Genomic DNA, 27,747 nt, shown 5'->3' with positions numbered 1-27,747 from the left:
CTGGCTTAAATCACTCCTCCAGTAAAATTTCAAACAATAAAGTAAAGTAAAAATCAGCAGAAAAGTGACTTTAGTTAACCGTGCGTTAAGCCTTAAAACTCACATGTCAAGGGGCTTGGGTCAGCAGCATGAGTACCTCTCCCTTCTCGCCCCATGGTCCCTCTGAGGTTGCCCGGGGTTCCTCTCACCCAGCACTCCTCTCCTCTGGCCCCCTCACTGAGGACCCCTGCTCACCCACCTGCCCAGGTATCAGAGAGACCTAAGCACATTACCTGCCTGGCTCCTGAGCGAGGAGGCTGCCTCCGTGGCCCTGTAAGAGCTGGCTCTGGCCATTTTGTCAGTGGTCGTCTCTCTCTGTCATTTAGAAAGAAAAAAGAAAGAAAGAAAGAAAAAGGGAGAACAAAGGAAAAGAAAGAAAAACGTCTCCTAATGTGAATGAACACAGGTTGCTGAAAACTTGTACAATGGAAACTTCTTCCTTGGGAAGTATGTCCCACACCCCACTTCCTTGGGAAGTGTGTCCCACCTATGGCCACCCCATCTCTGGCTTCTCCTCTCTGGACTTCCTCTTTCTGCACCCCAACTCCGACAGCTGCCTGCAGGGCAGGTGCAGGGCCCTGCCCAGGTCTGCTGTGGCTGCTCCCTTCAGATGCCTCCCACGAGGTACCCTACCCTTGCTGTCTGCACTTCCCACTGAACCCAAGCAGGGTGTCCATTGAAGAAACCTAGCCTTCCACCCCAGAGGTCCAATCACCTCAAGTCAACCCACCTGGCTCATCAGTGCCGAGAGGACTAGTCTAACAACACTACAATGAGGACCTCCAATTTTGAGATAAATTCCCAAGACCCAGTAAACTCCAGCAAAAAAAAAAAAAAAAAAAACATCAACAAAACACATTTTCTTTTTTGGTCCTGGGGATTGAACCCCAAGGAAGGACTGCCTGCTGGGTCCACCTCTCAAGGAGGCTTGGCCCACACCTGTGCCCTGTGCCTGCCACACGAAACATAATCGATGCATATTAGGAATGACATGAATGTGCTCAGGTTCATGAAAATCTGACAGAGGACACACCACTACTTTGTTTTATATCGTGTACAATTTCCTAAGCTATAGTTTCAGAGAAAACATCCCATCTGGCTACTTGATGTGATCCTTCATATTTCAAAAGTTCAGGGCCATAGGTTTTTTTAGGTATATTATTTACACAAATATTTCAAAGCAACCAATTTCAGTATGATCACCAGTAAAGACCGCTTTAGGGGCTGGGGCTACAGCTCAGTGGTAGAGAGCTTGCCTAGCACATATGAGGCCCTGGGTTTGATCCTCAGCACCACATACAAATGATTAAATAGAATAAAGGTATTTAAAAAAAAAAAAAAACTGCTTTAGAGCTGGCGTCCAGAGAAGATATTAAGTATGCACTTCCTGATAACCTCAGTGACGCCCAGAGAATGTGAGCCAGCTTAAGCTGGACACCTGATCACTAATTGGTCCCAACTGTTGATGGGCACTGAGAACACTGTGTTGGCCAGGAAAGTAAAGCAGCCCCTGCTTGCTCCCTTGAACTGCACACACACTTTAAGAATTGAGACGCCGACGTGGCCCAGCAGTCTGACAGGAAAGATTATTTTCCATTCTTCCAAGTAACACAAAACAAAAAGGGCAGCATAATACAGTATCAAGCTGTATTCCAAATCATAAATATACAACTCTGTCAGAACCATTATTGAGTAAATGTGAATTAAAATTTAAAGTACAAAGTCTGTCTAAACTCAGTTTAAAGAAACAGCCAACTGACGTTGGAGATGGCCGAGGCAGGCCTTGCTAGAAAAGGACTCACGTCTGCCCCCAGGCACAGCAAGCTGCTGTTCCTCAGCTCCCTGCCAGGGCTGAGGCAAGCTCTGACCCTGACAGATGTGGGACACGGGGGTACAGGGCCTGGGGCTGCCAGCGGGCCAACTGCCCCCTTTAGGTTGCATCAGTACTGCCCACACTGCCTAGGACCCCCACTGAGTAAACAGTATCATGAATTACTAACAGACTCAAGAGGTTCCTGAAACATGATTTCAATGCCTGGAACGGATTCTTTAACTGATTTATTTATTTATTTGTTTGTTTATTTGTTTATTTATTTATTTATTTATTGGTACTGGGGTTGAACTGAGGAGTACTCTACCACTGAGTGACACCCTCAGGCCTTTTTATTTTGAGACAGGGTCTTGCTAAGTTGCTTAGGGCCTCAGTAAGTTGCTGAGCCTGGCCCTGAACCTGCAATCCTCCTGTCTTAGCCTCCTGCATTGCTGGGATAACAGGTATGGCCACTGCGCTGGGTCAGATTCTTTTAGTTTTCACTGAAGTTTAACATACATCTCTAATGGATTTTCATATCAGCTCACTGAACAACTGAACACTGAACATTAAGTCCAACAGACAAGAGTCTGCAGTTACATGATGCTGGGGATAGAACCCAGGCCCTCAACTGTGCCAGGCAAGTGCACCACCAGCGAGCTCTATCCCCAGCCCGAGAGTTTTTTTTTGTTGTTGTTTTTTTTTTAATGTTTTAGTTGTAAATGGACATAATACCTTTATTTATTTATCTTTATGTGGTGCTAAGGATCGAACCCAGGGCCTCACACATGGTAGATAAGCGCTCTATCATTAAGCCACAACACCAGCCCTTCAAGAGTTATTTTTAACATGTCATTTTATCCAATTTAAAAGCAATTTATAAACTCCCAGGGTTTGGGTGCTATTTCCCACAGCCAAGAGGCAGCATCTCTGTCACCCTGAGGGTAGGCACTGCTTTCTTCAGCAGCCTTCTCCCAGGGCTCTGGAAAAAGAGCAGGCTTAGACGCTGAGCAGCACAGGGAGCTCAGAGAGCCTCTGCCTGCCTCCCAAGCCCCAAGAACCACACTTTCCCAGGGGCCAGGCAAACCTGGAACATACTTACCTTCCGGAGACTGTGCTTGTCTGTCCTGAGTCTTTTCCTGGGAACATCCTCAATGTCAATATCTTCTGAAGGGTCCTCCGTCCTCTTTGTGTGGGTTCTTTTCTTCCCGTTAATGTTACCTTGAAATAGGAGATGGGGAAATGCACGTGAGAAACTCCATGTGCTGCTCTCCGAAGTACAGGACCCTGGCCAGGGCAGTGCACGTGCAAGCCACCCTAGGGGAAGTTTCCAGCAACTCTGAAATCCCCAGGTCCTATGTTTCACATACAGAATCTCCTTATACCAAAACACTTGGGGACTGAAAATATACCTTAGAGATTTATCATATTTGTACTTATTATCATTTTATTTTAACCTACTGGAGTATTAAATTTATACATAACCCAGTATTTGCTTACTAACATTCAAAGACTGAGAGAATACCCAGTGAACTTTAGAACAATCTGCTACCACTTATGCATTCTCTTACAGAACATCTAAGTACACCACTACATTTTTATCTACAAAGGCTTTCTCTTCTTTTTAGTACCAGGGATTGAACCCACAGGCACTTAACCACTAAGCCATATTCCTAGCCCTTTTTATTTTTAACTCTTTTTTAAAAAATATTTTTCTAGATGTAGATAGACACAATATCTTTATTTTATTTATTTATTTATTTTTATGTGGTGCTTAGGATTGAACCCAGTCCCTCACAGGTACTAAGCAAGCGCTCTACCACTGAGCCACAGCCTCAGCCCTTTATTTTTTATTTAGAGACAGGGTCTTGCTAAATTGCTCAGGGCTTCGCTAAGTTGCTGAGGCTAGCTTTGAACCTGCCATCCTTCTGAATCAGCCTCCCAAACCACTGAGATTAAAGGTGTGTGCCACGACCAGCACACCCAGCCCTTTTTAAATATTTTTTATGTTGAGACAGCATCTCACAAGGTTGCTGAGTCTGGTCTTAAACTTGCTATCCTCCTGCCTCAGCCTCCTGAGCAGGTGGGATTACAGGTGTGCACTCTGTGCCTGCCACACATTTTCTACGTGTGTGCTTGACTATCCACACAGTCATGTCTCAGGATATCACTAATTCCCAAGAAGATGTGCAAACAGGACTGGCCTAAAAACAAATCAGGTGGACAACACAAGCGCAGACCCTGGAGACAACCAGCTTGAATGTGCCAGTGTTTATTTTTAGAGGTTCAGGATTTCTTATTAACAGACTCTCATCAACTTCTTCAGGACACTGTCACCCTCAAACTCACTGTTAGGACACAACACCAGCACGGGGTACTCAGCCCCCTAGCGAAAAGCAGGCCTCTGGAGGAGGCACCAGAGAGGCCCCACATGCCAAAACAGCAACAGAGTGGCAAGCCAGGATGGGGTGCTGAGCAGCCAGTGCACAAGCTGCCCACCTCCAGCTGCAGGCTATGCAGTAGGGCCCAGTTCTGTCCCTCAGCAGACTTGGGCTGGCCATGAAGTCTGCATGGGAACAGGCCTACAAAGCAGAGGACAGCAGGGTCTTAAAGTCACAGCCTGAGCACAAGCACAATGAAGCCCAGTCTGCCCCACTTGCCAGAACCTCCCTAGCAGGTCTGCCACTGAGCCTCGTTCAAATGCAAGCAGCAGCATCTTCCTATACCTATCTTCCCACCAGGAGGCAAGCTCCTGGGCCTGTCCACGAGCACATCGTCAGCACCGCCCCTCCACTGGGATGAGGCGGCAGCAACTGTTCATGGAAGCGAATAACATGGCATCCACGTGAAGTCCACAGTGAAACAGTGGGACAACTGGCACACAGCGATGGCACACCATGCTCTGGGCGGCACCAGGTTCCCCTGGAAGCCAGAGTTCAAGGGCACCCAAAGAGAGCATGCTCCTGATGGACACTGTGATGGAAACCCACCATCACCCTTACTATCTACCCAGTGCTCAGGGAAAGCCCAAGTGGCAGACAGTGACACACAGGCAAATTTACTCACTCTTTAAGGATGAGCAACTCTGGCTTTGGGAAAGCCCAGCTCCTTTTTAAATACGGCACCCCTGCGCACAAGCACTCCTCTCAAGCAGTGTCTGCTGCAGAGGCAGCCAGCTTACCTCTAGGGCCAACACGCAGACCCTGTGTGTCTTGGGTTCTAAGCTGCAGCCCTTGCAGCACACACCAAGCAGCGTGAACAAAAGGCCAGACCAACACAGTCAGTTGATGTGGAGAATCTGTGAGGGAAGGAGGTGCCACTGTGCCTGTGTGATCACTGCCAGCATAGAGGAGCCACTCCTGCACAGCCCAGCTCACAGGGCCTGCACCTCCTGTCAGCTGAGTCTTGCAGCACTATGTCTGGTTGCTCCAGAACTCCTCAATGATGAACCTTGACAGATGCAAATTCTCTATACTTTTTCTTGATACCCAAAGATATCATGCCTTTTTTTACATTAAGATGGCAGTTTTCAGTCAAACATTGTGGTGCACACCTGTAATCCCAGCAGCTCAGGAGGCTGAGACAGGAGGATCCAAGTTTCTAGCCCAGCCTCAGCAACTTAGTGAGGCCCTAAGAACCTCAGCAAGACCCTGTCTCTAAATAAAATGGAAAGGTTTAGGAACATGGCTCAGTGGTAGGGCACATACTTAGCATGTGGCAGGCCCCATGTTCCAGCCCCAGCCCCATAACAGGAAAAAAAAAAATTTTAAAAAGGCAGTTTTCCACAACTTGTGAGTCTGGGAACACACAGACCGCAAACCTGACACTACTGCATGTCTTCCAAGTCTTACATTGTTCTCTCCTTTACCTTGTCACTGCCCCAAGTAACACTTTCTATTTTTTAAACTGAAAGCCCAGAAGGAACCAAAAGACACACAATCCAAGGTCAATCCCGTCACCCCCTCACCTGCAAGGTCTCAAGCAAACAAGCCAAGAACTGCCCCTCTCTGGGCCTCACGAGTCCTAGCCTTCGAAAGCAGGCCCAAGAGGAGCCGAGTACAAGTCAGGACTGGACGGGCTGCTTGGGCAGCTCCAATGCCAGGCCACAGGCCTGAAGTCAGACCTGCCCCCCAAGACTGGGGTCCTAGAAATGGCCTGGCTCCCTTCCTTCTTCTGTCCTCTCCCACAAAAACCTCTTTCGTGACTACAATGGCCAGAACACCTGCTCCCCAAGAACAATAGCAAGGGACCTGCAGGCCAGCAGAGGACCAGAAGACACAGCTCCAGGACAAGAAAGAAAGCACAGACAGCAAAGGCTGCCATGTCATGGCAGGAACATTCTGCCTGCGCCCCAAGGGTGGGGTTCAGCGGCCAGCCGCACACACAGGCCGCACATTACCAGAGTCTTCCTCAGCCGGGGTGCAGGTCACGAGGGCAAACTTGGTGTTATAGCGTGCCTTCTGTTTTTCATTGAGCATGTTCCACTGGGAGCTCAGCAGTTCTTCAATCTCCTCGCCTGAGGCGTCAGGGTGCTCAGCAACAACCTGTGATCAAGCAGAGGGAGCAGAGAAGGCCTGATCACCAACTCACTCCTGCTTTGCACAGATGAAATGTACAGCCCTTTCCAACTTAGCATGTGGCATTTTTATTCCTGCATCATGGAGCTTTTCCTCAGAAAAAACTAAAAGAAAAATAACACTTAACTAATGTTGTGACTCATTGAGAATACTGATAAATGGTTAAAAATAAATAAATAAAAACATTACTTTTCCAAAATCACTAAATCCATTTGTAAGTCAGTTTTCTATACCCCCAAGACGTCAGTAGTGAAGCAAGGCCACAGAAGCGCTTCCCCCAAGCCTACAGTGAGGCCCTAGCCAGGCTTCCTCTCAGGCCCCAGCACCCAGGCTCCATCTTCCAGTGCCCACCCCAGAGGAACAGTAAAAGCGGTCCAGCAAGGAGGGGTTCCTTGCTCCTGCCCCAGTGCTTCAAGACCATCACTGCACAGCCCAGAGACAGGGCCTCCCTGCCCCTCCAGCCACTCAGCACCAGTACCCTAGGACTGGCTAGCAACACAGACCCCCAGGCCCCTCCCAGACCTCCTAACCAGGAGCTAAGACTCATTTTTGTATTTTTTCAGAGGCTAAAAAAAAGAAGAGTATTTCACTTCATGCAAAAATTACAGAAAACTCAAAGATTAGTGTCCACAAACAAAGCTTAATGGGGGGGGGGGGGGGCTGGGGTTGTGGCTCAGTGGTGGTGCACTTGCCTAGCACATGTGAAGCACCCACCCCCTGCCCCAGCATCCTCAGTACCACATAAAAATAAATAAATTAAATTGAAGTTAAAATTCTTAAAAAAAAAAAAAAGCTTCATGGGAACTCAGTCACAAGCTGGTGTTGCCTTTCTGCCTGGGGTTGTTTTCACACTGCAACACCATTGGGACAGAGACCTCATGGATGGCAGGGCCCCAGGATGACACTTTTCTGACCAGCAGAGCCCTACCACCACTTCTGGGACCAGATGGGATTCCAATGCTGGGCGCTGGGCTTTTGTGAACACAGGCAAGTGAAGGTGTAGAATGTGAGCAGCGTCCGCATTCAGAGCATAAATGTTAGCTGGCTGCCATCATCACCTGGATCTACCACTTGCCCAGTCAATACCCGTACCTGCCTCCAAACACAAACCATGCCCTCCTCCATCCACTCTCCCACTCCCCTCCCAACCTCTGCTCTGCTACAGCCTGTTAACTAGACAGGGACAGCCCCACCACGTCCCCATATCACCTTTCCAAATGAAGGGGAGTAGCAACTTGCAGACACACCTAGCCTGACAGCCTGCAACCTCTCACCTCAAGGACACCTTCTACAGTTTCAAGTCTGGTTCTGGCTCCAAGGCACCACAAGGGTTCTCTCTTCCTACCCGTGCCTGGGCATTCCCTGCCCCACTCACACCAATCCTGTCACTTGACTTGGGTGTCTTCCCCTTGGCTAGGCATGGCTTTCTGTCCGTCTGCCTGCAGCCTCACCTGCTGCATGAGCTCACCCCTCCCAGCTCAGCAGGCACCAAGATCTCAACCTTCCTCCAGCAAAGGCTTCTGTGCTGCGCGTCAGCTCCGCAGGCACAACCACGTGGCCAACAATGCCCTCCTTGGCCACCCATACCTGCCCCAGCGTCCTCAGCACAGATCGTGCTGTGCTCCCAGCTGCCTCACTAAACAAGACTCCTGAGTCCCCCCAAGGCCACCTTCCTCCTGCTTGTCATCCTGCACCACTCAACATTCTTTATTTATCCACTTCCATCCAGAGCATCACATGCACAGATCTGAATTTCAGCAATCAACCTCCCGGATCTTGATCCTGTACATCTATCTCCTTGACATTCCCAAGCCAAAGAGGCTAGAGCCCTGTCCACTCCTGGGGTTAAGCCCCCATGACTCTTTGGGAGGCCTCCACATCATGTGACCAGCATTTTCCTCTCCTGATTGGTTTGAGGCACTGTGGTCATTTCCAGTGATGTGGTCACTTCCAGTGATCTGGTCACTTTCTTTTTTTTTTTTAAATTAGTTGCTCATGACAATACAATGATCTTGACATATCATACATTTGAATCAAATGGGGTATGAATTCTCATTTTTCCAAGTGTACAGGTTGATCTGGCTACTTTCAAGTGGTTGTAGACGGCAGCCCCCATCTTGAGAGCAGTAAAAATGTAACAAATGTGTCTTCAAGCACAGGTATGCCTTCCCGCAGCCCCATGGGTGGAGCTATGCTCACCTGTTCCTTTATAATATTACCCCTTGCCCTGTATGGAACAGAAAGTTCCATGGAAACACCATTTGTGTGTCCCGTTCTCTTACTGTGCCCTTGGGTGTGGCCTACCTAGGTGTCAGTTAACCTGCTGACAGCAGACTCAGGAAGCTAGACTCAGCCCCCTGAAACTGACCCCTTGCCTCATTTGAATGGCTTCTCCTCAATAAAAGGGTCAGCATGCACTCTCTTTCTGTGGACCCTTTAAGGTCAGAGAAGCCGTCACAGGACCTCCAAAATAAAAAGGTGTCTCTGTCTCTTGTGTGGTTATTTTGCGCAGCCCAGTTCCCCTGGAGTGACCCTGAGTGTTTTTGTCGCTGGGAACCCGACACAACTCCACGAGGACTTCAAAGATCCCGCAAGACTCCATGCTGCTTCTCTTGCACTTTCATCTCTCACCCAACCTCCTGCAAGCAACACAGTGGGCAGTCCCCAGAAGGCTCATGCTCCTCCCAGCACTCCCCACTGGCTCCACAGCACCCACAGCAGGTTTCAGCTACCAGGTCACTGTGAGGGGTGTTCACAGAGCTCTGTGGCAGGAACCACAGGCAAATGGCAATAGAACCCTCCCTACATCAGGTGCTCATTGTCTCTGCTCTTCACCTCTCTCCAGCTTAGACGCTTCAGGGGAACATGGACAGCATCTTCGCCAGAAGCCTGGGCTGCTAAAGCAAGGGCCACGCACTCAAATCCACCTAACAAGGCCACATCCGGACAGACTGGGACCAAGATCTTTCCCATTTCCATGGTGTCAGTAGAAATCATGCTGTGAACTTTGAATTCTAATGAGTTCCAGGATGGCAACGTTCTGTACAGCCCTTTCTCGCCATGCAGGGCAGCAGCAGTGAGTGCCGCTCGGTTGGCTCTCATTGGTGAGAGAAACCAATGCCACCACTGTGCATCACGAGGCAGAGCAGCCTGCTGGGCAGGTAAGGCACACTCAGTGCACTTCCACGCATGGAATTTTCAACTGGGGTGGTTCATCAGGCCAAGATCCATGATAAAGCCAGGAGTTCCTGTGGCTCGACAGTTGTGGGCTCTGAGCTCAAGCATGCATGTGCACAGTCAGGGCCATGTCCGATTCTGCTTCCTGCCTGCAATGCCACTAGTAAAGGAGAGGCTTTCACCTGTGGCCTCAGTGCAGTCAGCCACAAAACAGGATGAGGTAAACCGTGGAGCATCCTGAGCACCAGGTACGAGTCTGCACTGACAGGTAGCAAGCGCACAGCAGCTGCTTCTGCATCTTTACTAAACTGTTTCCGACATACCACAAGAGCATGGAAACCACCAAGTGCCTCCTAAGCCACAGGTAATTGAGATCACACTTGTGCCACTGAGGACAGCCGTTCCTCCCAAAGCACACACCTCCCACAGCCGCCCCCGTCCCCTGTCCCCCATCCCCAGTCACGTTGACTCAAGGGCTTCCTTTTGCTTCTGGACTCCAGAGGCAAATGCTGCAGCACCTGCACCCTCAGGCTACTCTTGAGGCCACCCTCTGATGTTCACACCCCAACTTGTCAGCACTGGCCGGTCTACTCAAAAGCTCTCTTCTCCCCAGGTCTGCTGAGTTTCTTAAGTTGCCCAGGGTCCCAGAGTGGTGTCCAGAGCAGCCATCTCACCCTGTTGGCCTGCAGCTCTTTCCCATGCACTTCCACCACTTGGAAGTCTACTCCTAGGCCCTGTTCTGGATGGTGTCCCCGCCCTATGTGTCCCCAGCATTAGTGTCAACATCTTCACAACAGAACTCCCTGTCTAGTCAGGCGGCCCTCTGGCCACATTAGTATGGCTCACACTGGTAGGCTCGCTGTGTCAGCACTGAATCTGTAGATTATAAGAGGGAGCCAACAGCTGCAGAATCCTGACCTGCCCAGCGGTGAATACATCTAGGTTTCTCCAAAGCCACACACCATTCCACACATCTGTTCCTCGGAAACGCAAATCTTGTCTCCTCTTTTTAAACACTATATTTCCTCTTTGTTGCTGCCCTCAGGCAGTGATATCATGTCCACAGCCTTGGTGAACTCCTACTAACCTTAAAGACTTCCTGCATCTCCCACAGGGAGCTCAGCAAGCCAGCCCCGTTCGCCTTCCTTCACCACCTGCCTCTCGGCTCCCTCTTGCCTTGCGCACTGCCGCATGCATCTCCTAGTACATGGGGAAGGAAGCAAGCAGTCCCACTGGTGCTGTTAGTGGGGCTTCGGTACCGCCATCGGAGGACCCCTGCAAGGACATCTGACACTTCAATGGACTCAGAGAGTTCCCTTCCACTCCTTTTTTCATCACAAAGCTGACTTGCACCAAACGTCTTTGCTCCATAAGTGCAGACGGTCGATTAATCTGCTACACAGAGAATCACAGTGACGGATTTTCTGTCCTGAACTTTGACTTTCACTCCTGAGAAGAGCCCTACCAGTCCTTCTGGAGAGGCACTGCTCAGATGTTTTCTCTGGAAGATCCTAACTCCTGGGCAGGGACACAAACGCCATTTACATATCCCTAGAGCTCCTCATGCCCCACTCTGTGCTGAGCCGCCTGCCAAGGAGCAGGCACTGACCACACACCCAGGGACAGTGCCTGGGGAGGACTCTGCTTCCCACTGGAACCTCAGGTACCATGTAGGTGTGGACTCCTGAACAGAAAGTTCCTGAGAAAGTGAAGTCACAAAGAACACTACAATAAGAAGGCTTCAGGTTCTAGACTAGAACCCACTCACTTCACGTGACCACACCACCAAACCGGGAGTCTCAATTCCTTATGGTGGAACCAAAGATCCTGTGCCTTATCAGAACCACCAAGCAGGTTGTAAGTGCTTCACTCACTATCTACTGCAGCCCGTGCCAACACCGTAGGATACGTCCTCAACATTCCGATGTGGAGACGTCAGCTTCACAGGTGACCAGGGCCACGCCAGAAGCCTCAGGACAGCCATCTACAGCAAAGGCTCACCTGGAGCTAGACGCTGAGGCCAAGAGTGCCCCAGGGAAGCCCACCCCCTGAAAGGAACATGGGCAGCAACCCAGGGGCAAAGGCAGGCAGTCTTGGTCCCAAGGGGTCAAAATGGCTGCTGCTGCCCAACAGCCAAGCAGCAGCCAGCCATGCACAGGAATGCCCCCCAACTTGGAAACTCAGGCATATGAAGCACACCTCAGAACCCATCTGAATACTGACCTCATCTCTGTGCTTTTGACAGAAGACCAAAAACTGGGCAGCTGCATCTCCCTTCCTGCTCCTTGGAGTAGAGGGCGTGGCCTTTTTCCTCCCAGGAGGAGAACCCACTCCTCTTTTGGGGTCGGCCTCTACCATCTTTTGAGGAGAACTCTTTTCTGTGCCAGGGTCGCTCTCCTGGTGCTCCGCAGAGCTGGACCGTTTGACTCTCCGCCTTCTCTTCATAGGAACACCCTCCTCTCTCATGGGCCCAGGGTCTGCGGCAGCTTCCTCACTGGGCCCTGTGGACGCTGCCATTTCTCCGGAGGTCTGCACAGCAAGGCCAGCCTCCTTAGCCACCTGTGGGTTGAGGTGCAGCTGGCCCCCCACATAGAGGAAGGTGAACTTGGCTTTCCGCTCTTCCACGGACATGCCTGCGGCTTCCTCTGCCTGAACAATGCCCATTTCCCACTGGGCCCTCAGTTTCCCTGAAATAGGCTTCAACAGCTGAAAAGAAGCAAAAGACATTAAAAGAGTTTTGCAGAGACATAAAAGGTAGCTGACTTTAAAAGAGACTTACAGTTCAGATACATTTAGAAATCAGAAATGATAACTTAGATTAACAATTAACTTAGAGGATTTTTAAACAGAACTGAGCCAATAACTATTGTTTCTTTAAACTAGAAATCAATTCCAATTGTATTAACTTATGTAAGCTATATACACATAAAGGATAATAAAAAAATATAAAACAAGTTATTTATGGGAGTTAACAAATGAGTAAAGGAGAAATAAGTTGTCTGCAAGTTTGTCACCTGCCAAATGTCACAGTATATTTGGTCAGAGTGAACAACAATTTAAGAAGCAATTTCAAGCAATTATTAAGTTCAAAACAAACAACTTAAATGATAAAACGTGGACTGAAAGTATGTGAAAAAAATGTCTATCACCTTGGTTTTCTCAGCTTTCGTGGGTGCCAGCTTGGCACTTTCCTGGCATAATTTTTCAAACTGTCCTTCTCCTTCAAAAGCTACGAGGCTCTTCTCAAATATCCAAGCTCTCTCTGGGGCATCACCAAAGAACTGTACGTGATACTGGCGTGCACTTTTTTTCTGACCTGATTTTAAGACAAAACATTAGAACATCAATATTAAAACTTGGGATGAAACTAGGCAAAGCATACTGTCACTCTGAAGCTGTTCACGCGAGCCCACTGGCCACAGAGGGAGCCCTGGCTTCCTGTGCCCACCATGCTCCGACAAAAACAGAGGGAGCACAGGCTGCTGGGAAGAAAGGGGAGGACGGGTGCTCCTTCACCTGCTGCCTCTCAAGGCCTCGAGGTACCAGACAACCAGAGAGGGCAGAGCAGCAGCAAGGGGCTTGGCCAGGGGCAGGGTCCACGACCCACCCGTCCTGACAGCTGGCCATCCCTTGCTCACTGCGCCTGGAGAGAGGGCACGCAGCCTCTGAGAACACTGCAACCACAGCAAAGCTTCGCCCTCAGACACCCACTGCTGTCACTCTCAGGTACAGGAAGAAGCCACAACACAGCCAGGAGCCAGGTGAACAAAGAGACCACTGGCCCCCAAACCCAAGGCAGATGCTGCTGAGGTGGAGTGAGAGCTGGAACAGGTAAGCCAGCAGGAGGGCAGGTCTCTGGGCTGAGGGAGGGAGGGAGGGAGGGAAGACTGTCCCCTTATGCACTGGGTTGGCCACAGGAAACCAAAGCAGAGTTCCTGGGGAATGAAACACCAAGGAAAGTCTCTGCATGATGTCTTAGAAACGTCCCACTGTGTGGCTGTTGCCAGGCCAGAAACCAGAGTCTCCCACTTACGGTTGCAGGCAGTGCTCAACACACTGTGCTCTGACACAGGCCCCAGACAGAGCACTCGGGATTAGGGACACCTCCACTTCAAGGAGGTCAAACACACAGGAAGTCCTGAGCAGCCTCAGCAGGGCCACAGACATGGGGCAAGACAGAAAAGACACCCAGAGAAACACCTAAAAAATGCTACAAAATGAGACACAGAAAAGGAAATAGCCAACTACAAAAATACAATTCATCAAGAAGGCTGGGTAGACAAAGATCTCCCACAAAAGCCAGTCATCCCAGTGACTCAGGAGGCTGAGGTGGGAGGATCAAAGTTTGAGGCCAGCCTCAGCAACTTAGCAAGACCTTATCTCAAAATAAAAAGGACCAGGGTATAGCTCGGTGGTACAGCACCCTGGATTCAATCCCCAGTATCTGGGGATGGGGAGGATGGTGGCCCAAAACTCTGTATTCTAGGAAAAAATGGAGTAAAACCTTCAACTCTCTGAGGGGAATCATTCTTAATGCAAAACTCCATACCTAGCTAAACCATAATGAAGCATGAGGACAGAAAACCAGCTTGATCTGAACGGCAGGGACTCAAATGTACCTCCTATACACACTCTCGGAGGATACCCAAAACATACCTGGAGACCGGGGCGTAGCTCAGTGGGTGGGAACGCTTGCCTGGCTGGACCCCAGCACCACAGGACAGATGAGCAAAGAGGCCAACCGCAAAAGAGCACAGACGAGCACAGCACCACATGCCACTCAGCAAAGGGTGCCCATGCCAAAGGGCAAGAGCGCAGCAGGCAAGGGAAGAAGGGCGCTCCAAGGCCCACAGAGGAAAGACAGGGACACCTCCACATAGAGTCCTGGTCACAGCCCAGGGTTCAGAGACAAGCCAAAGGGCAGAAAAGAGGGGCTCAGACACCAGTTCTTGCTGCTCTTGTTTTATTGTTTTGTTTGTTTGTTTTGTTTTGTCTTGTTTTCTATTTGTACATGGACACAATGTCTTTATTTTTATTTATTTATTTTTATGTGGTGCTGAGGATCAAACCCAGTGCTTTATGTGTGAGAGGCAAGTGCTCTACCACTGAGCTACAATCCCAGCCCGAGTACATAGTTTTTTAAGAAAGCAATAACTCCAGGAAAAACAAAAGGTTGTCCAAGAAAGAAAATGTAACTATAGAACACAACTTTTCATCAAATAATATTTATATAATCCAAGTTATGTAAGTAGTTGTTTAATGGAAATTTTAAAAGTACCTTAATCATATGTAGAAAACAGGAGAAAGAAATAGAAAAAGGGTGAAGAATTAATCTTCATTTCCATAATAAAAAGTCAGCAGAAAATATCTAAGATGATTAAAAACTAGCAGTTGAAATCAGAAGAGAAAGGGGCTGGGGTTGTGGCTCAGCAGTAGAGCGCTCGCCTAGCACATACAGGGAGCTGGGTTTGATCCTCAGCACCACATAAAAATAAAATAAAGGTATTGTGTCCAACTATAACTAAAACAAAATATTTTAAAAAATCAGAAGAAAAGAGAGTTTAATGAGTTAAAAAAAAATTACCTTTGGGGAAAGGGGGAAAAGTAGGGGATGAATTTTCACAATTAATCTGAGCATAATTTTTAGGATAACTTTTAGGTTTTTGTTTGCTGTGTTTTTTGATATGAGGGATTGAACCCAGGGGAGCTTAACCACTAAGCCATATCGCCAGCCCTTTTTATGTTTTTATTTTGAGACAGGTTCTCGCTAAATTGCTGAGGCTGGCTTTGAACTTGCAATCGTCCTGCCTTAGCCTCCCAAGCCACTAAGGATTACGGGTGTGCGCCAGCACACCCAGCTTTCAGTTTTTATTTATGTTATTTTTATATTAGGGTGTGTGTGTGTATGTGTGCGCTTATTTGTGTGGGTGTATTTATTTGTGTGTGTGTATTTATTTGTGTGTGTGTATTTATTTGTGTGTGTGCTAAGGATCAAACCCAGGGCCTTAAACATGCTACGCAAGCATTCTGCCACTTTCAGTACAATCTGATTTGTACAAAGTATGCAAATTAATCTGCAAATGCCTAAAATTCAAGAATATCAAGCAAATTGTGACTTCTTCCATTATCTTAATAGTTGAAAAAAACTTCTTATTAATGAAAATGAATATAGACAGATGAGATACATGTTGTGGCTGTTATATAATGATAATTTTTAAGTTCTTCCCTAACTAGAAATTTGATAATATTACCCAGTTTTCTCCTCTTTTATGAGTATCTTTAATCTAGCTGAATTTCATTTTTTAAATTTTTTAAAAATATATATATATTTTTCGGGGCTGGGGATGTGGCTCAAGCGGTAGCGCACTCGCCTGGCATGCGTGCAGCCCGGGTTCGATCCTCAGCACCACATACAAACAAAGATGTTGTGTCTGCCGAAAACTAAAAAATAAATATTTAAAAATTCTCTCTCTCTCTCTCTTAAAAAAAAATATATATTTTTTTTTTTTTAGTTGTAGTTGGACACAACCTTTATTTATTTTATGTGGTGCTGAGGCAAACCCAGGGCCTTGCATGTGCTAGGCATGTGCTCTACCTCTGAGCCACAGCCCAGTTCCTAGCTGAATTTCATTTCTGGTTCCAGTTGAGAGGTGAGTATCTCATTGTCCTATTTTATTCCAAAATTAACCAGCTGTCCCAGCAACCCAGGTTAATAACCCTTCCTTGCTTGCTTGCCAACCTCTGATAGCCACGAATCACAGTCTTAAGACAATGGCTGCCACTGACTCCCTCTCTGGTCTCCTTGAACCGTCCTGATGCCAGGCTGTGCACTGTGCTCCCTTGCTCCCTGTCACGCCTCATTAAACTGTAGGTGGCCCTATGGCTGAACCAGTCTCTCTCTCCAGATTCTGTGGAGCCTGTGGAATTGACAGAAGCCATTCCTGCACTCAGGGCTCCACAAAGAGACAAAACTGCCTCAGAGGTGAAGCTCTAGGAAGCAAGAGAAGCCTTGAAGATGCCAACAAGGTCTGGTGTCTACAACAATAACAAGAACAGCACACAAAAGCCACAAGGACAAGAGACCAGGGCTCCATGCCTCAGTTTCCCAGTTCAGCCCCAACGCAGATAATGCAGACACTGACAGATCTAGCCACAGAAAATGCATATTCACTGTCCTAGTGACAAACTGTATTTAAACAGCTTTGTATAAGCAAGTAAAAATCTCCAGACACTGGTGCCAAGCAGACAAACGATATGGAAGTCAGAAGATCTGTTGTGCAGGGCCCAGGCTCAGTTTGGGGGAGTGCAGAAGTGAAACCCCTCACACACTTGCACGTGTAACTGCACCAGGACTGCACAAAGGTTCAGATCCCACTTGACCAACACGTCCTCTCTCACCTTAGGTCCAGGTGCCCTGAGGTATACCCTGGAATTCCTGCAGCCTCTTGGGAAGGACTCCTTCGATTCTGGCAAAGCCAGGATACCAAAGGTCCCCCAGGGAGATGGAATGGAAGCCAGTTAGAGGCCATGTCCTGTGGAGCATACCTGCACTGGGGCCCCACAGGACAGGAGGCAGAGCAGGGCACAGGTGGTACACTCAGGTCCTCTTCATCCTGAACCCAACCCCTTCCTGGTACGGCAGAAACCATACCCTTGCCAGGAGGCACTGTCATCCCCCACCCACAAAGAGCCACCTGTTGCCACAGCCAGCTGACAGGCCGGAAATGGCACCAGCATGAAGACCCAGACCCAAGTAGGAGCAACATCACCATTCCTGGAGAGCTCAGGCCTCTGGCAGAGACCGGGGAACACATATGCTACTGAGGTTCCACACAAAGCTGACCAGTGAGCCTGGCCCAGCCATAGTCTGGCTGCCCACATCTTGAAGGATGCAGAGGTCAGAGGACACCAGCGAGCTCAGCCCAACTCTGTACTGAACACATCTCACCTCCTTCAAACCAAACTAAAACTTCCCTGTAGAACTTTCCAGAAGAATCTAACCACCACCTGACCTTTTGTTTACATTTCCTTCAATACATATGTATGGACAATCCAATTATTTAGGTACTTGCTGTGAATTGGTAACATATTACACTCTAAAATGTTCCTCAGCTGTTCCTGGCACCAATTTATCCACTCAAGTTTCATCAAGATAAAGTGATCATTTCTACCGGTCTTTCCCTCTTCACACAGGCCTGATTAATCTGGATGCTTTTAAAACTCAAATTTAGTATAAAATACCATTTTGAAAATCATGCTGAAAAAAACAATCATTACATGCAGTACATTTTTAGTCATAAAGTCTGAAAGTCATTCAAGGCAAAGACCTTCCTCCTTTGACACTAACTGGCCAGGTGAAGTGCACACTGAAGAGCTGCCATATGTCACACCTGCATCCATTTCTAACCTCAGAAAACGCTGAGAAAGCCAACTCTGGTAGTTCTATTGAAGGAAGCGCAAGCAAGAGGCCTGGGGGTGCGGGAAAAAGGTGTAGGAGGGGTGCCATACCTTTGAGCTTGGTGTAGTGGTGCAAGAGTGGGTCAGCAGAAACCATGCAGGGCCACCAGGGGTAGCCCGACACTTTGGACCACACTAAGTCGCCAACGTTGTACTTCAATAGCTGATCTTTGTCTCTGCCTGTGCTTGGACAGGATTCCTTCTTAACTGGAATCTGAAGATGAATAACAAAAGACAAACATTAACACAACCAATTACTACCCTCAATCCAGCCTTCCACCTGTGGAAGACCAAGATTAATCCAGCTATAGGTTCAAAACACATGTGGAGGGCCAGGGACATAGCTCAGCCTACTATGTGGCAGGCTGGGTTCTATCCTGACACTGCAAAAAATAAAGATCATACACACACGGCCCCCAAAGGAGCGTGTTCCCCTTGCTGTTTCAGGCCATGGCAACTATATGCCTCTCCCCTTCCTCTAAAAAGCAGTATAGTGCCTGGCACACAGTAGGTACTCAACAGCACAAACATCTATTTCCCTAGCCAGGGGGTGGTCCTCAGTAGGGCTTTAGCCACATAATTCCAAAACCATGTGCCTGAAGGTGGTCAGTCCTCAAAAGCACCAAGCATGGAGACCCAAGCCCCAGCACACCACTCTCGCTTCAGTGCTCAGAGCTTCCCCAAGTCTCAGTTTCCCCATCTCTTGGACACAGGCAAGGTTTTTAAGGTTTTTTTGTTTTCTGGGTTTTGCGCAGTACTGGGAATTGAGCCCAGGGATGCTTTACCACTGAGATACAGCTGATTTACATGGCCCATCCTCAGTGAAGTGTCCAGGCCACCCTGTATGTCGTTTTTAGATATGGTGACACACCACCTGGCAGAATACAACAGAATACTTAAGGCAGTGTCTCACTAAGTTGCAGAGACTGGCCTCTAACTTGCAATCTCCTGCCTGAGTCGCTGGGATCATAGGCATGCACCACTGCATCTGGCATGTGGTTGAGTCCTGAGGTTCAACAGGATGTCCTCCTCAAGGCAACTCTGCCCCAGCCACCATGGGCTCTGCTCTCCAGTGGGAGCAAGCACAGCCAGGGTGACCCAGCCTCCCACAGCTAGCCCAATTCCTTCTCAAGATCACTACATGCTCAGGCAAAGGGCTGATTGGTTTGGAGCTTCAGTTTCCTCATCTGTGAATGGAAAACAATAGCTCTGAAACCTTGTGAGCCTAGCAGTGAGGTATGGCATAGAGTTGCCATAACAATACACTCCCAAAAGATGAGAGTGCTCAGAGGTTCCAGCTACCAGATTCACCCCATCCTGCAGACAGAGTCAAACATCAAGGCATTCCCTTGAGCTTCAACAGAACCAAGTGGCAAAGCCGGACAGAAGCACAGGCTTCCTGCCCTGGGAAAGCCTAAGGTCCACCACAACCCTGAGCACTTCCAAAACTCATCAGTTACAAAAGGAGCTCTCTAAAAGTTGTCTTTGGGGTTAGGGATGTGGCTCAGTGACAGAGCGCTTCACTAACGTGTGAAATTCAAAGTCAGATCCCCAGTGCTGCTGGGGGGCGGGGAGCGGATAAAAACCTGCCTTTGAAATTACATTAGCCAAAGCCAAATCTGTTCCTGAGCACTCAAAAAACACTGTGTTTACACCCTAAAAGGTCTTCATGAGTTTAATAATTCCAAGGAAACTTCAACCATTCCTCCTCCTATCTGGGGAAATTCTAAACAAAACACCCCAGGCTTGGTGACGACACCAGGTCACACCAGTCCATGGTGGACCTGGAGCTGCACCTGAAGGCCCACAGACTCCTGGGTCCTCTAGGCCACCAGCCCTGGACAGAGAGCAGGCTGCCTGGCATCTAATCCCTCTGCCAAGGCCACTGCCCTTAGCTGATTTACATGGCCCATCCTCACTGAAGTGTCCAGGCCACCCTGTATGTCACTTTTAGATATGGTGACACACCACCTGGCAGAATACAACAGAGCCACGTATCCTCCCACCTAAAGTCAGGCTCTCCTCTCAACCTCTGGTGAGTGGCACAACCCCTGCTCACTTGTGTCCAGAGTGCTATGGGGTGGGCACCAAGAACAAAGAACAGCCCCCTCCACCTGCTGGGCCCTGGTTGAGACCCACACATGGAGGGCGGGGCATGTGGGAAGGCTAATGGGAGCGCCCCGGCCTGGTCCAGTGCTGCTCCCACTCTTCAGATGGTGCAGACTAGGGTCCACCCCTCCACTAAGCAGCTGGACTAGAGCACCTAGCACTAGCAGATGTGGCTCAGAACTGGCCTCCTCAGCCACGCTGCCCCTGAGCACCTAAGTTCTCCAGGCCTCTCCACTGGCACAGCAGGTGGCGACACACCTCCAGTGGCAATGCGGTGCCATCAGCTGTGTGTGGCCAGGGTGAGAAGACAGACAGCAACTGCCACACCAGGACATTCCCCATCGCCTCCGCCTGCCACCACACACATCCTGTGCTCAACACTCAGTCACATGCCCCAATGGAATCCCTCTCAAATACCTTTTTATCTGTAGGACTTGAGATCTTGGACACCAGAGCTGCTTCCACAAGGCCCTGCTCCAGCAAGGAGTCATATTTTATGCTCCTTTTCCTGTTCCTCCTTGCCTTGTTCTCAGATTTTTGTCCATTTTCTTCTGACTGGGACACCTCAGCAGTGCTGTCACCACAAATGGAAGATTCAAAGAGAGGCTTCCCATTCATGTATGTCTTAGTGATTTTCAGCTTAATTTCAGGAGAACCATTTTTGACAGGGGTAGTGTTGGGCGGCGTCCCCATTCCTTTTACTTCCTGGGACTCAAAACACAATTTGGCATCATGTGCACCAGGTTCTCCATTAAACACACGGGAAGTAAGATCTTTCAACTTCTCAGTAGGAATGAAGGGAAGCGCATCATGGCCATTAAATTTCGGCATGACTCCCTCCTGTAGGCTGTTAGAAAGCTGAGCTTTGCTGAGGAACACAGAACAGTCGCGGTTCACTTCACAGTTCTGGGTCTTCCCATTTGTGCTGCCAAGGATTTCTGGTGCCTGCTTCATCTTTATGCACTTTACGGCTTTCTGGACAGACAGAGGACTTTTTTTGATGCTAAATTCCATCCAGCCTGGATGCTTCGGTTCTTAGACTACTATAATATTTTTTAAAAAAAGAAGAGAAAAAGCAACATTACATTCGAAACCTAGAACAAGCATGCTAACAGTTCTATAGCTTTGTGGGAGCTGGGGTTTTTGAGGCACTTTATATCATATAATAATTTAAGTTGTAGGAGGCAATTTTTTTAATACTTTTTTTTTAGTTTTAGATGGACACAATATCTTTATTTTATTTTTATGTGGTGCTGAGAATCGAACCCAGTGCCTCATGCATGCTAGACGAGCACGCTACCACTTGAGCCACATCCCCAGGAGGCAATTTTTTAATATCACAAAAATTACACAAAATCACAAAATGTGAACCCTGAAAGGAAGTCCAGCACAGGCTGCCTGGACCACCAACCAGCATGGGAAGACACAGGTGCAGCTTACACCTGCCCCAGCACACACCCTCAACACAGCCCTGTGTACAGGTGGTTAGACGACTCTGGGCCTAAGCAGGACACCAGAGAAGCACTGGAGAGCAAAACAACTTACAGGCGGAGCTCTTCCCAGTTCCTCCTGCCATAGTTAAGGACCTGGAGGCATCCCCCAGTAACCTGAACAACAGAGCTTAATGTCGAGTATTAGCTCCAGATTGATGAAAGAAAAAATAGGGGAAAAGAGCTAAAGAGCACACACACACTCCAAGTCAGCACTGGTTTGGGCTAAGCCAGGACTCTGGGCCACCCCTGCAGGCCCCACTGAACGCCGACAGCACGAACACTACAGCACACACATTCCACTCTATCACCTGGGATCCACCCGGCAACCCACGTGTGGAGGAGGCCAGCCACTGGAGACCAACAGGCAGAGGGAGGCAGTTTTAGGAAAACACACTGGCTTCCTGGACATATCAACTTGGGGTCTTCACTAGGAAGCTACAGTCCGAGAAACAGCCAATAAAAGTGCTAAGAATAAGAAACAAGCAGGTCCCCACCCCAGTTGGGAAGACACCGACCAGGACCACACCATCACACTCCAACGAGACCCCTCAGGAAGACCAGCAGGATTAGGCACTGGGGAAAGCTGGAAGACACAAAGACCAAAGGGGGGGGGGGGGGCGGCTGCCCTGCACACGTGCTAAGCACCCCCTCAGCCTTGAGTAATGGGGGTATTGGACTGGCATCGCACACCACACACTGTGTGAAGCAAGTGGCCCTTACCTTCGCTCGGCAAGGAAGTGCTTCAGCTCTGGGTTGAACGTTACCCAAGGGGACTGGACAACCCCACTTCTGAAACATTATCCCCTGCCTTATTGGGTGGAATATTCTATCAAATGTCTTTTCCCTAATAAATATAGGGGTTCTGGGAGCACTCGATGTCTTGATCTCTTGCTTTCCAGTGTGGAAGGGCCCCCAAGGTCGAAGAGCAGTCCCAGACCCCCATTTTGTGAAAAAAAGTACTTCTGTGTCCATGTGATCTTTTCATCACCAGAACAAACCATGCAGAGTGATCTGGATTCCATTACCCGTGTGGGATGTGGGCATTAGTCCATGTATGAAGAGCAAGGTTTATCAGTAGGGATGGCCGCACTCCCCAGGGACATTTAGTCCTGCGGGGGAACATTCTGGATTATCACCACTGAGGCCTGCTACTGACCGTCACTGGGCAGAGGTCAAGGGTGCTGCTAGACATCCTATAAGGCAAAGGATAGAACCCAAACAAAATCAACTGGCCCAAAATGTCAATGGTGCCAAGGTAGAGAAAGCCTGATGTGCAGCAATCACTGCTGCTGTCTCCACAGAATGAGGCAAAGGACAAGGGAAGGAAAGTACCAAGTTGTAACACCCAGGTTCTGGGTCAACTGCTCGAGCCTCAGGCCAACTGTCCTGCAGGGACAAGCCTTGGGCAGAAAGTAAAAGCCACTCTGCATCCCTAAAAACCACCAGAGCTGGAAGAAAAAGGATGCAGGTCAAATCTTGAAAGAAAGTAAACAGGATGGGGAGAACCTCCCAACTTTTACTTTTGTGTCTGAGAAGAGCTTGAAGCAGTTCTGACTACTATAAATAAAAGAGGGAAACCTCAAGTTCTGCCCAAGCTCCAGGCCAACACTAGTGTGGGACAGGTTCCAAGCAGTCAGGTCCGTGAAATAACTGAAAGGGGATTCTAGCTGCTAGGAAAAAAAAAAAAAAAGCAAAAAGCACTTTTAAGAGAAATATGGCAGAATCCAAAATTTCCATAGTATATCATTCATAATATCCAGGATACACTCCAAAATTACCAAACATATGAACAAACAGGGAAACAACAAAAACTAACATAAAATGGTCCTATTTGGAGTATTCAGTATTTTTGAAATGTAATAGATAAGGATTTCAAAGCATTATAACTCAGAGACATAATGAAAAAATACAGTTATGAAAATATTAAAATTGCAGCAGAGAAACTATGAAAAAATACCAAATGGAAATTCTATAAATGAGAAATTCTGTATCTAAAATCAAAATACTGATGGGGCTGGGTTGTGGCGCAGTGGTAGAGCACTTGCCTTGCACGTGTGAGGTACTGGGTTCGCTCCTCAACACCACATAAAAAGATAAACAAAATAAAGTTATTGTGTTCATCTACAATAAAATTTTTTTTAAAAAAAAGTCAATGGATGGACTTAACAGCACACTGGAGATGACAAGTCAGGAAATTTGAAAACAGAACAATAAAAACTATCTAGACTAAAAAACAAAAAAATCACTACGGATTAAAAAGGAACAGAATATCTCACCATTCTGTGCAACAAAATCAAAGGTCTGGAGTCTATCAAGAAGGAGAGACAAAGAACAAAGCAGAAAAAAATATTTTGAGAAAAAAAGACCCAAAAAATTTCCTCAATTTGGTAACACGAATTTATAGATTCTAGAAATTCAGCTGGTACATGCCTTGTAATCCCAGCAACTCAGGAGGAACTTAGATCCTGTCTCAAAAGAAAATAAATGAATAAAAAATAAAAGAGCTGCCCCCTGGTTTCAATCCCAATACACACACACACACACACACACACACACAGAAAAATTTCTAAAGTCCAAAAATAAAAAGACCCATTAAATACAAATACAGAACGATGATATGCATGATCATTTAACTATCAGAAACAGAGGCCAGAAACAATGGAATAGTATTTAAGTTCTGAAAGAGAAAATTATCAGTATTTTTGTATCCAGAAAAAAGATCCTCCCAGAATGAAAACTAAATGTATTTTGAGATAAGTACAAACCAAGAAACTGTCACCAGCACCTGCATTACAAAGCAAGGCTACAGGAAGTTCTTCAAATTGAAGGGAAAAGAGACCAGGCTGAAACTCAGGCAATTAGAAAAGGAATCATGGGAACTAGACTGGCAAAACGTGAGCTGACATAAGAGACTTTCCTGTCACTGCCTCTGGATGCTCACGCCTCCAGTCAAGTGAGTGCACTGAGGGCACCACCAGGTGTGGTGTCCGCGACAATGCAGCAGGGGGCACTGCCACGTGAGCACTAAGGGGCCAGCAGTGAGCTAAGGAGCAGACTACACATCCAGCTGCAGCCAAAAGTGACCATCATTAGTCAACAAAAGTTCACATTCGGAGATGTTCTATACAAAAACTAATTTCTGACTTCTTGCAGAATGTGCATAGGTCACACCACCAAGAAGTCATGGGGCCAGGACTCAGGCCCATCAGGCACAGCCCGGGTGCAAGCTACTTTTCAAGGCTGACCACTAAACACGACCGCCGTGAAGACCGGGCCCTCTGTAGGTCTACTTCTACTCGCTACTCGTCCTCTTGCTTGTGCTGACCTTCTTTGTGCTCTGTCCTTCTTCCTCCAAACCCACTGTGGGCTGCTCACTTCCCATTTTGCCTGTGGCCACCAGAAGATCCACCTTTGCTTCCTTCACAGCACTGCTTGTCACTGACCACTGAAAGTACTTTTCTGAAAGTTTTATTTTATACTCAAAGTATGCCAATAAGTTAAATGACAATCTACTCTTTCTAGCATGTCAAGAAAAATACAAAACCTGATCAAAACGGACACAGGATGGGCCTGGGGTTGTGGCTCAGTGGTACAGCACTTGCCTAGCATGAGTGAGCCACTGGGTTGGATCCTTGGCATCCCATAAAAAAGATAGAAAGATAGGTAGACAGGTAGGTAGACAGGTAGATAGGTAGATAGATAAATGTATTGTGTCCATCTACAACTAAAATAGATATTAAAAAAAAAAACTAACACAGGAGGTCAAAAGTTGAATACCCACTAACTAAAGAAGAAGAGCAGACAAAGGGCCAAGTCCAGGGACTCTCACTGGCCAGTCTCACCAGCCCCAGAAGCACTCTTTTTCACAAGAAGGAAGACCAGGTGAGGGTAAGCTTTTAAATGTAGGAAAGAGCAGAGAATGACAAGACAAACAACATCCTGACCATCCTGAAAGACCATTTTTGACATTTTGCCACATGTGCTTCAGGTCATTTTTACAGGAAAGAAAAACTAAGAGAATAACAACTACATACACATGCTCCAGGTCTAGTCTGCAGTGTTCTTGTATCAAGGCCCTGTCAGAACTGAGACTGAGGACAGAAGAGAGCAGCAGCCAGCACCCTCAGACTCCAAGCAGACTCTGGCCCCAGGGGATGCAGCTGGGAAGCTAAGGCCCCACTCCAGGTCAGTGGTGAGGAGAGAAAGAATGATGCGGACAGGGATGAAGTCCAACCTGCTCCCCAAGGACAAGATCCACCTAATTACCCCATGCCCATCTCCAGCATGAACTTACACATTCCTTCCCAATCCAGTGTGCCCAGAGTGTGCATCCACTAACACAAGTGTCACATGCAGTCTCCATGTCTAAAACTGCCACCACATAACACATCTGCTCTGCAATGTGCAAGTGTACAAAGACAGCCCAGTCTTTTGAACTGCTGTGCTCTTTGTCACATAACTATTTCATTCCTATTAAGTTTTTCATAGATGATAAAAACAGAACACAGGAAATGATGGAAAGATTCCCCAAACATTAGGCAAGGCTGGCATAATCCTCACACCAAAAGCAGGAAAAAAAGATGCACCTCAAGATTATAGTCAAGTCACTGTACACACAATGCAAAAGCAAAGTAAATCAAACCCAGCCCTCTGTGACTGAAGGAATAAGGTGTCACGGCCTGGGGTTGTGGCACAGTGGGGCAATATCACCTAACATGCGCAAGACCCTGGTTCAATTCCCACAACCACGGGGAAAAAATAGACATACAGCCTAAGAGGGTTTATCCAGAAGCAAACGAACAATCCAATGCCAGAAATGTTCAACAATGTTCTCACTGTGCTGAAAGATCACTGAGGGATTTCTGGTAAGGTAACTAAAATGCTGTTTTGAAGAAAAACGTTATTACTGACCAAATCAAGAGAGGGAAATCCCAAGTCTAGAAGGAGCCTCGTAGGGCACAGGCTGCCCATGATGGGACCCCAGGCTTTAAGGGATGGGGCTTGGGGAGAGGGCAGGGCCTACTGGGCACCTGCACAAAATACACAGGTCAGTAGCACCTCAGAGGCATAGTTGGGGTGCAGAATATAGAGGCCACAGCCTGGGCCTCCAGGCACTGACACTCACTAAGCTGAGGCACCCTGAGCAAGTGACCTCCTCTCACCTTCACTACACATCCTGGGAATAGAGGGCCAACCTCATAGAATTCTTAGAAACAAGAGAAGTGACATGAGGCAGAGGTCCCACTGATCCCTGGGCAGTGTCCTGTCAGTGCCACATCACCTGAGCCCAGGGCTGGCCCTCAGTAAATACCCACCAAAAGCAACTGGGAAGTGGGACCACCCTAGTGCATCTGAACCCAAACCCTCTTCCTCAGAAGACTGTGATATCCTAAAGCCCAAGACAAGACACTTATACCAAACAGGCCTAGAACAAGCATCAACAGGGCACCCTAGAAGGGCATCCAAGAGACTCACAGGAGACGGAAGGAATCAGGCCACAGTGTACCAACCTTGCCAGCAGGGAGTTCCCAGGAAAACCTCAGGAAAAAAACTCAGGAAAACCCACAACTTCAGGGAAGGGGCTGAAGTATAACTTAAGATAAATATAAATAAATCACCAAGGAAGAAAGCTGAAAAAGAGATGAAAAATATTGAAAGGAATTTTGAGAAATAGTGTCCATGGTTCACTCTTCCAAACATCTGGAGTGCCCACAGTGTGCCAGGCACTACACTGGGTTACAGCACTGAACAAAATGGCAAACACATTATACCACCCAGAAAACGGAAGCCTCACAGTGGATCTGTGCATCCACGCTCCCAGCAGCGGAGTGGCACAGCAGGACGTGGGCTACTCTAGGATTTGCTTGCACCTGTCCTAAAGAGCAGGTGGCACTGAGGGAAGCCAGCTCCTAAGGGCAGACGCTGCAGATCCATCACAGGAGGGCCTGGAGCAGCCTGCCCCCAGAGCACAGGGTGCAGGCCAGGCTGCCAGGAAGAGGGGCAGTGGTAGCACAACACAATGTGCGCGATGTCGCCGCAGTCACTGCTCTTCCTTGCCTGTGTTTGGATGTTTGTTTGTTTGTTT

General features: G+C 48.0%; 1 protein-coding gene across 6 annotated transcripts in view; it reads right to left on the bottom strand.

Annotated features, from left to right (window-relative positions):
* The window catches only part of Nsd2 (nuclear receptor binding SET domain protein 2), a 77,712-nt gene that overhangs the window by 31,226 nt on the left and 18,739 nt on the right, over positions 1 to 27,747 (bottom strand). For 5 of the 6 annotated variants that reach the window (XM_071614084.1, XM_071614088.1, XM_071614086.1 and 2 more), the window contains 7 exons: positions 20,587 to 21,212; positions 18,112 to 18,274; positions 12,753 to 12,919; positions 11,827 to 12,309; positions 6,249 to 6,393; positions 2,952 to 3,070; positions 273 to 354 (listed from right to left, as the gene is read on the bottom strand). In XM_071614084.1, the coding sequence (XP_071470185.1) occupies positions 273 to 354; positions 2,952 to 3,070; positions 6,249 to 6,393; positions 11,827 to 12,309; positions 12,753 to 12,919; positions 18,112 to 18,274; positions 20,587 to 21,183 (1,756 nt within the window). In that variant the 5' untranslated portion in view covers positions 21,184 to 21,212. The remainder of the gene's footprint in view (positions 1 to 272; positions 355 to 2,951; positions 3,071 to 6,248; positions 6,394 to 11,826; positions 12,310 to 12,752; positions 12,920 to 18,111; positions 18,275 to 20,586; positions 21,213 to 27,747) is intronic. The other variant, XM_071614087.1, reaches the window with a different exon arrangement.

The sequence above is a fragment of the Marmota flaviventris genome, chromosome 7 (assembly GCF_047511675.1).
Source record: "Marmota flaviventris isolate mMarFla1 chromosome 7, mMarFla1.hap1, whole genome shotgun sequence".
In the NCBI taxonomy this organism is placed as follows: Eukaryota; Metazoa; Chordata; class Mammalia; order Rodentia; family Sciuridae; genus Marmota; species Marmota flaviventris.
The sequence above is the reverse complement of the archived record's forward strand: the minus strand, read 5'-3'. Positions and strand labels throughout refer to the sequence as shown.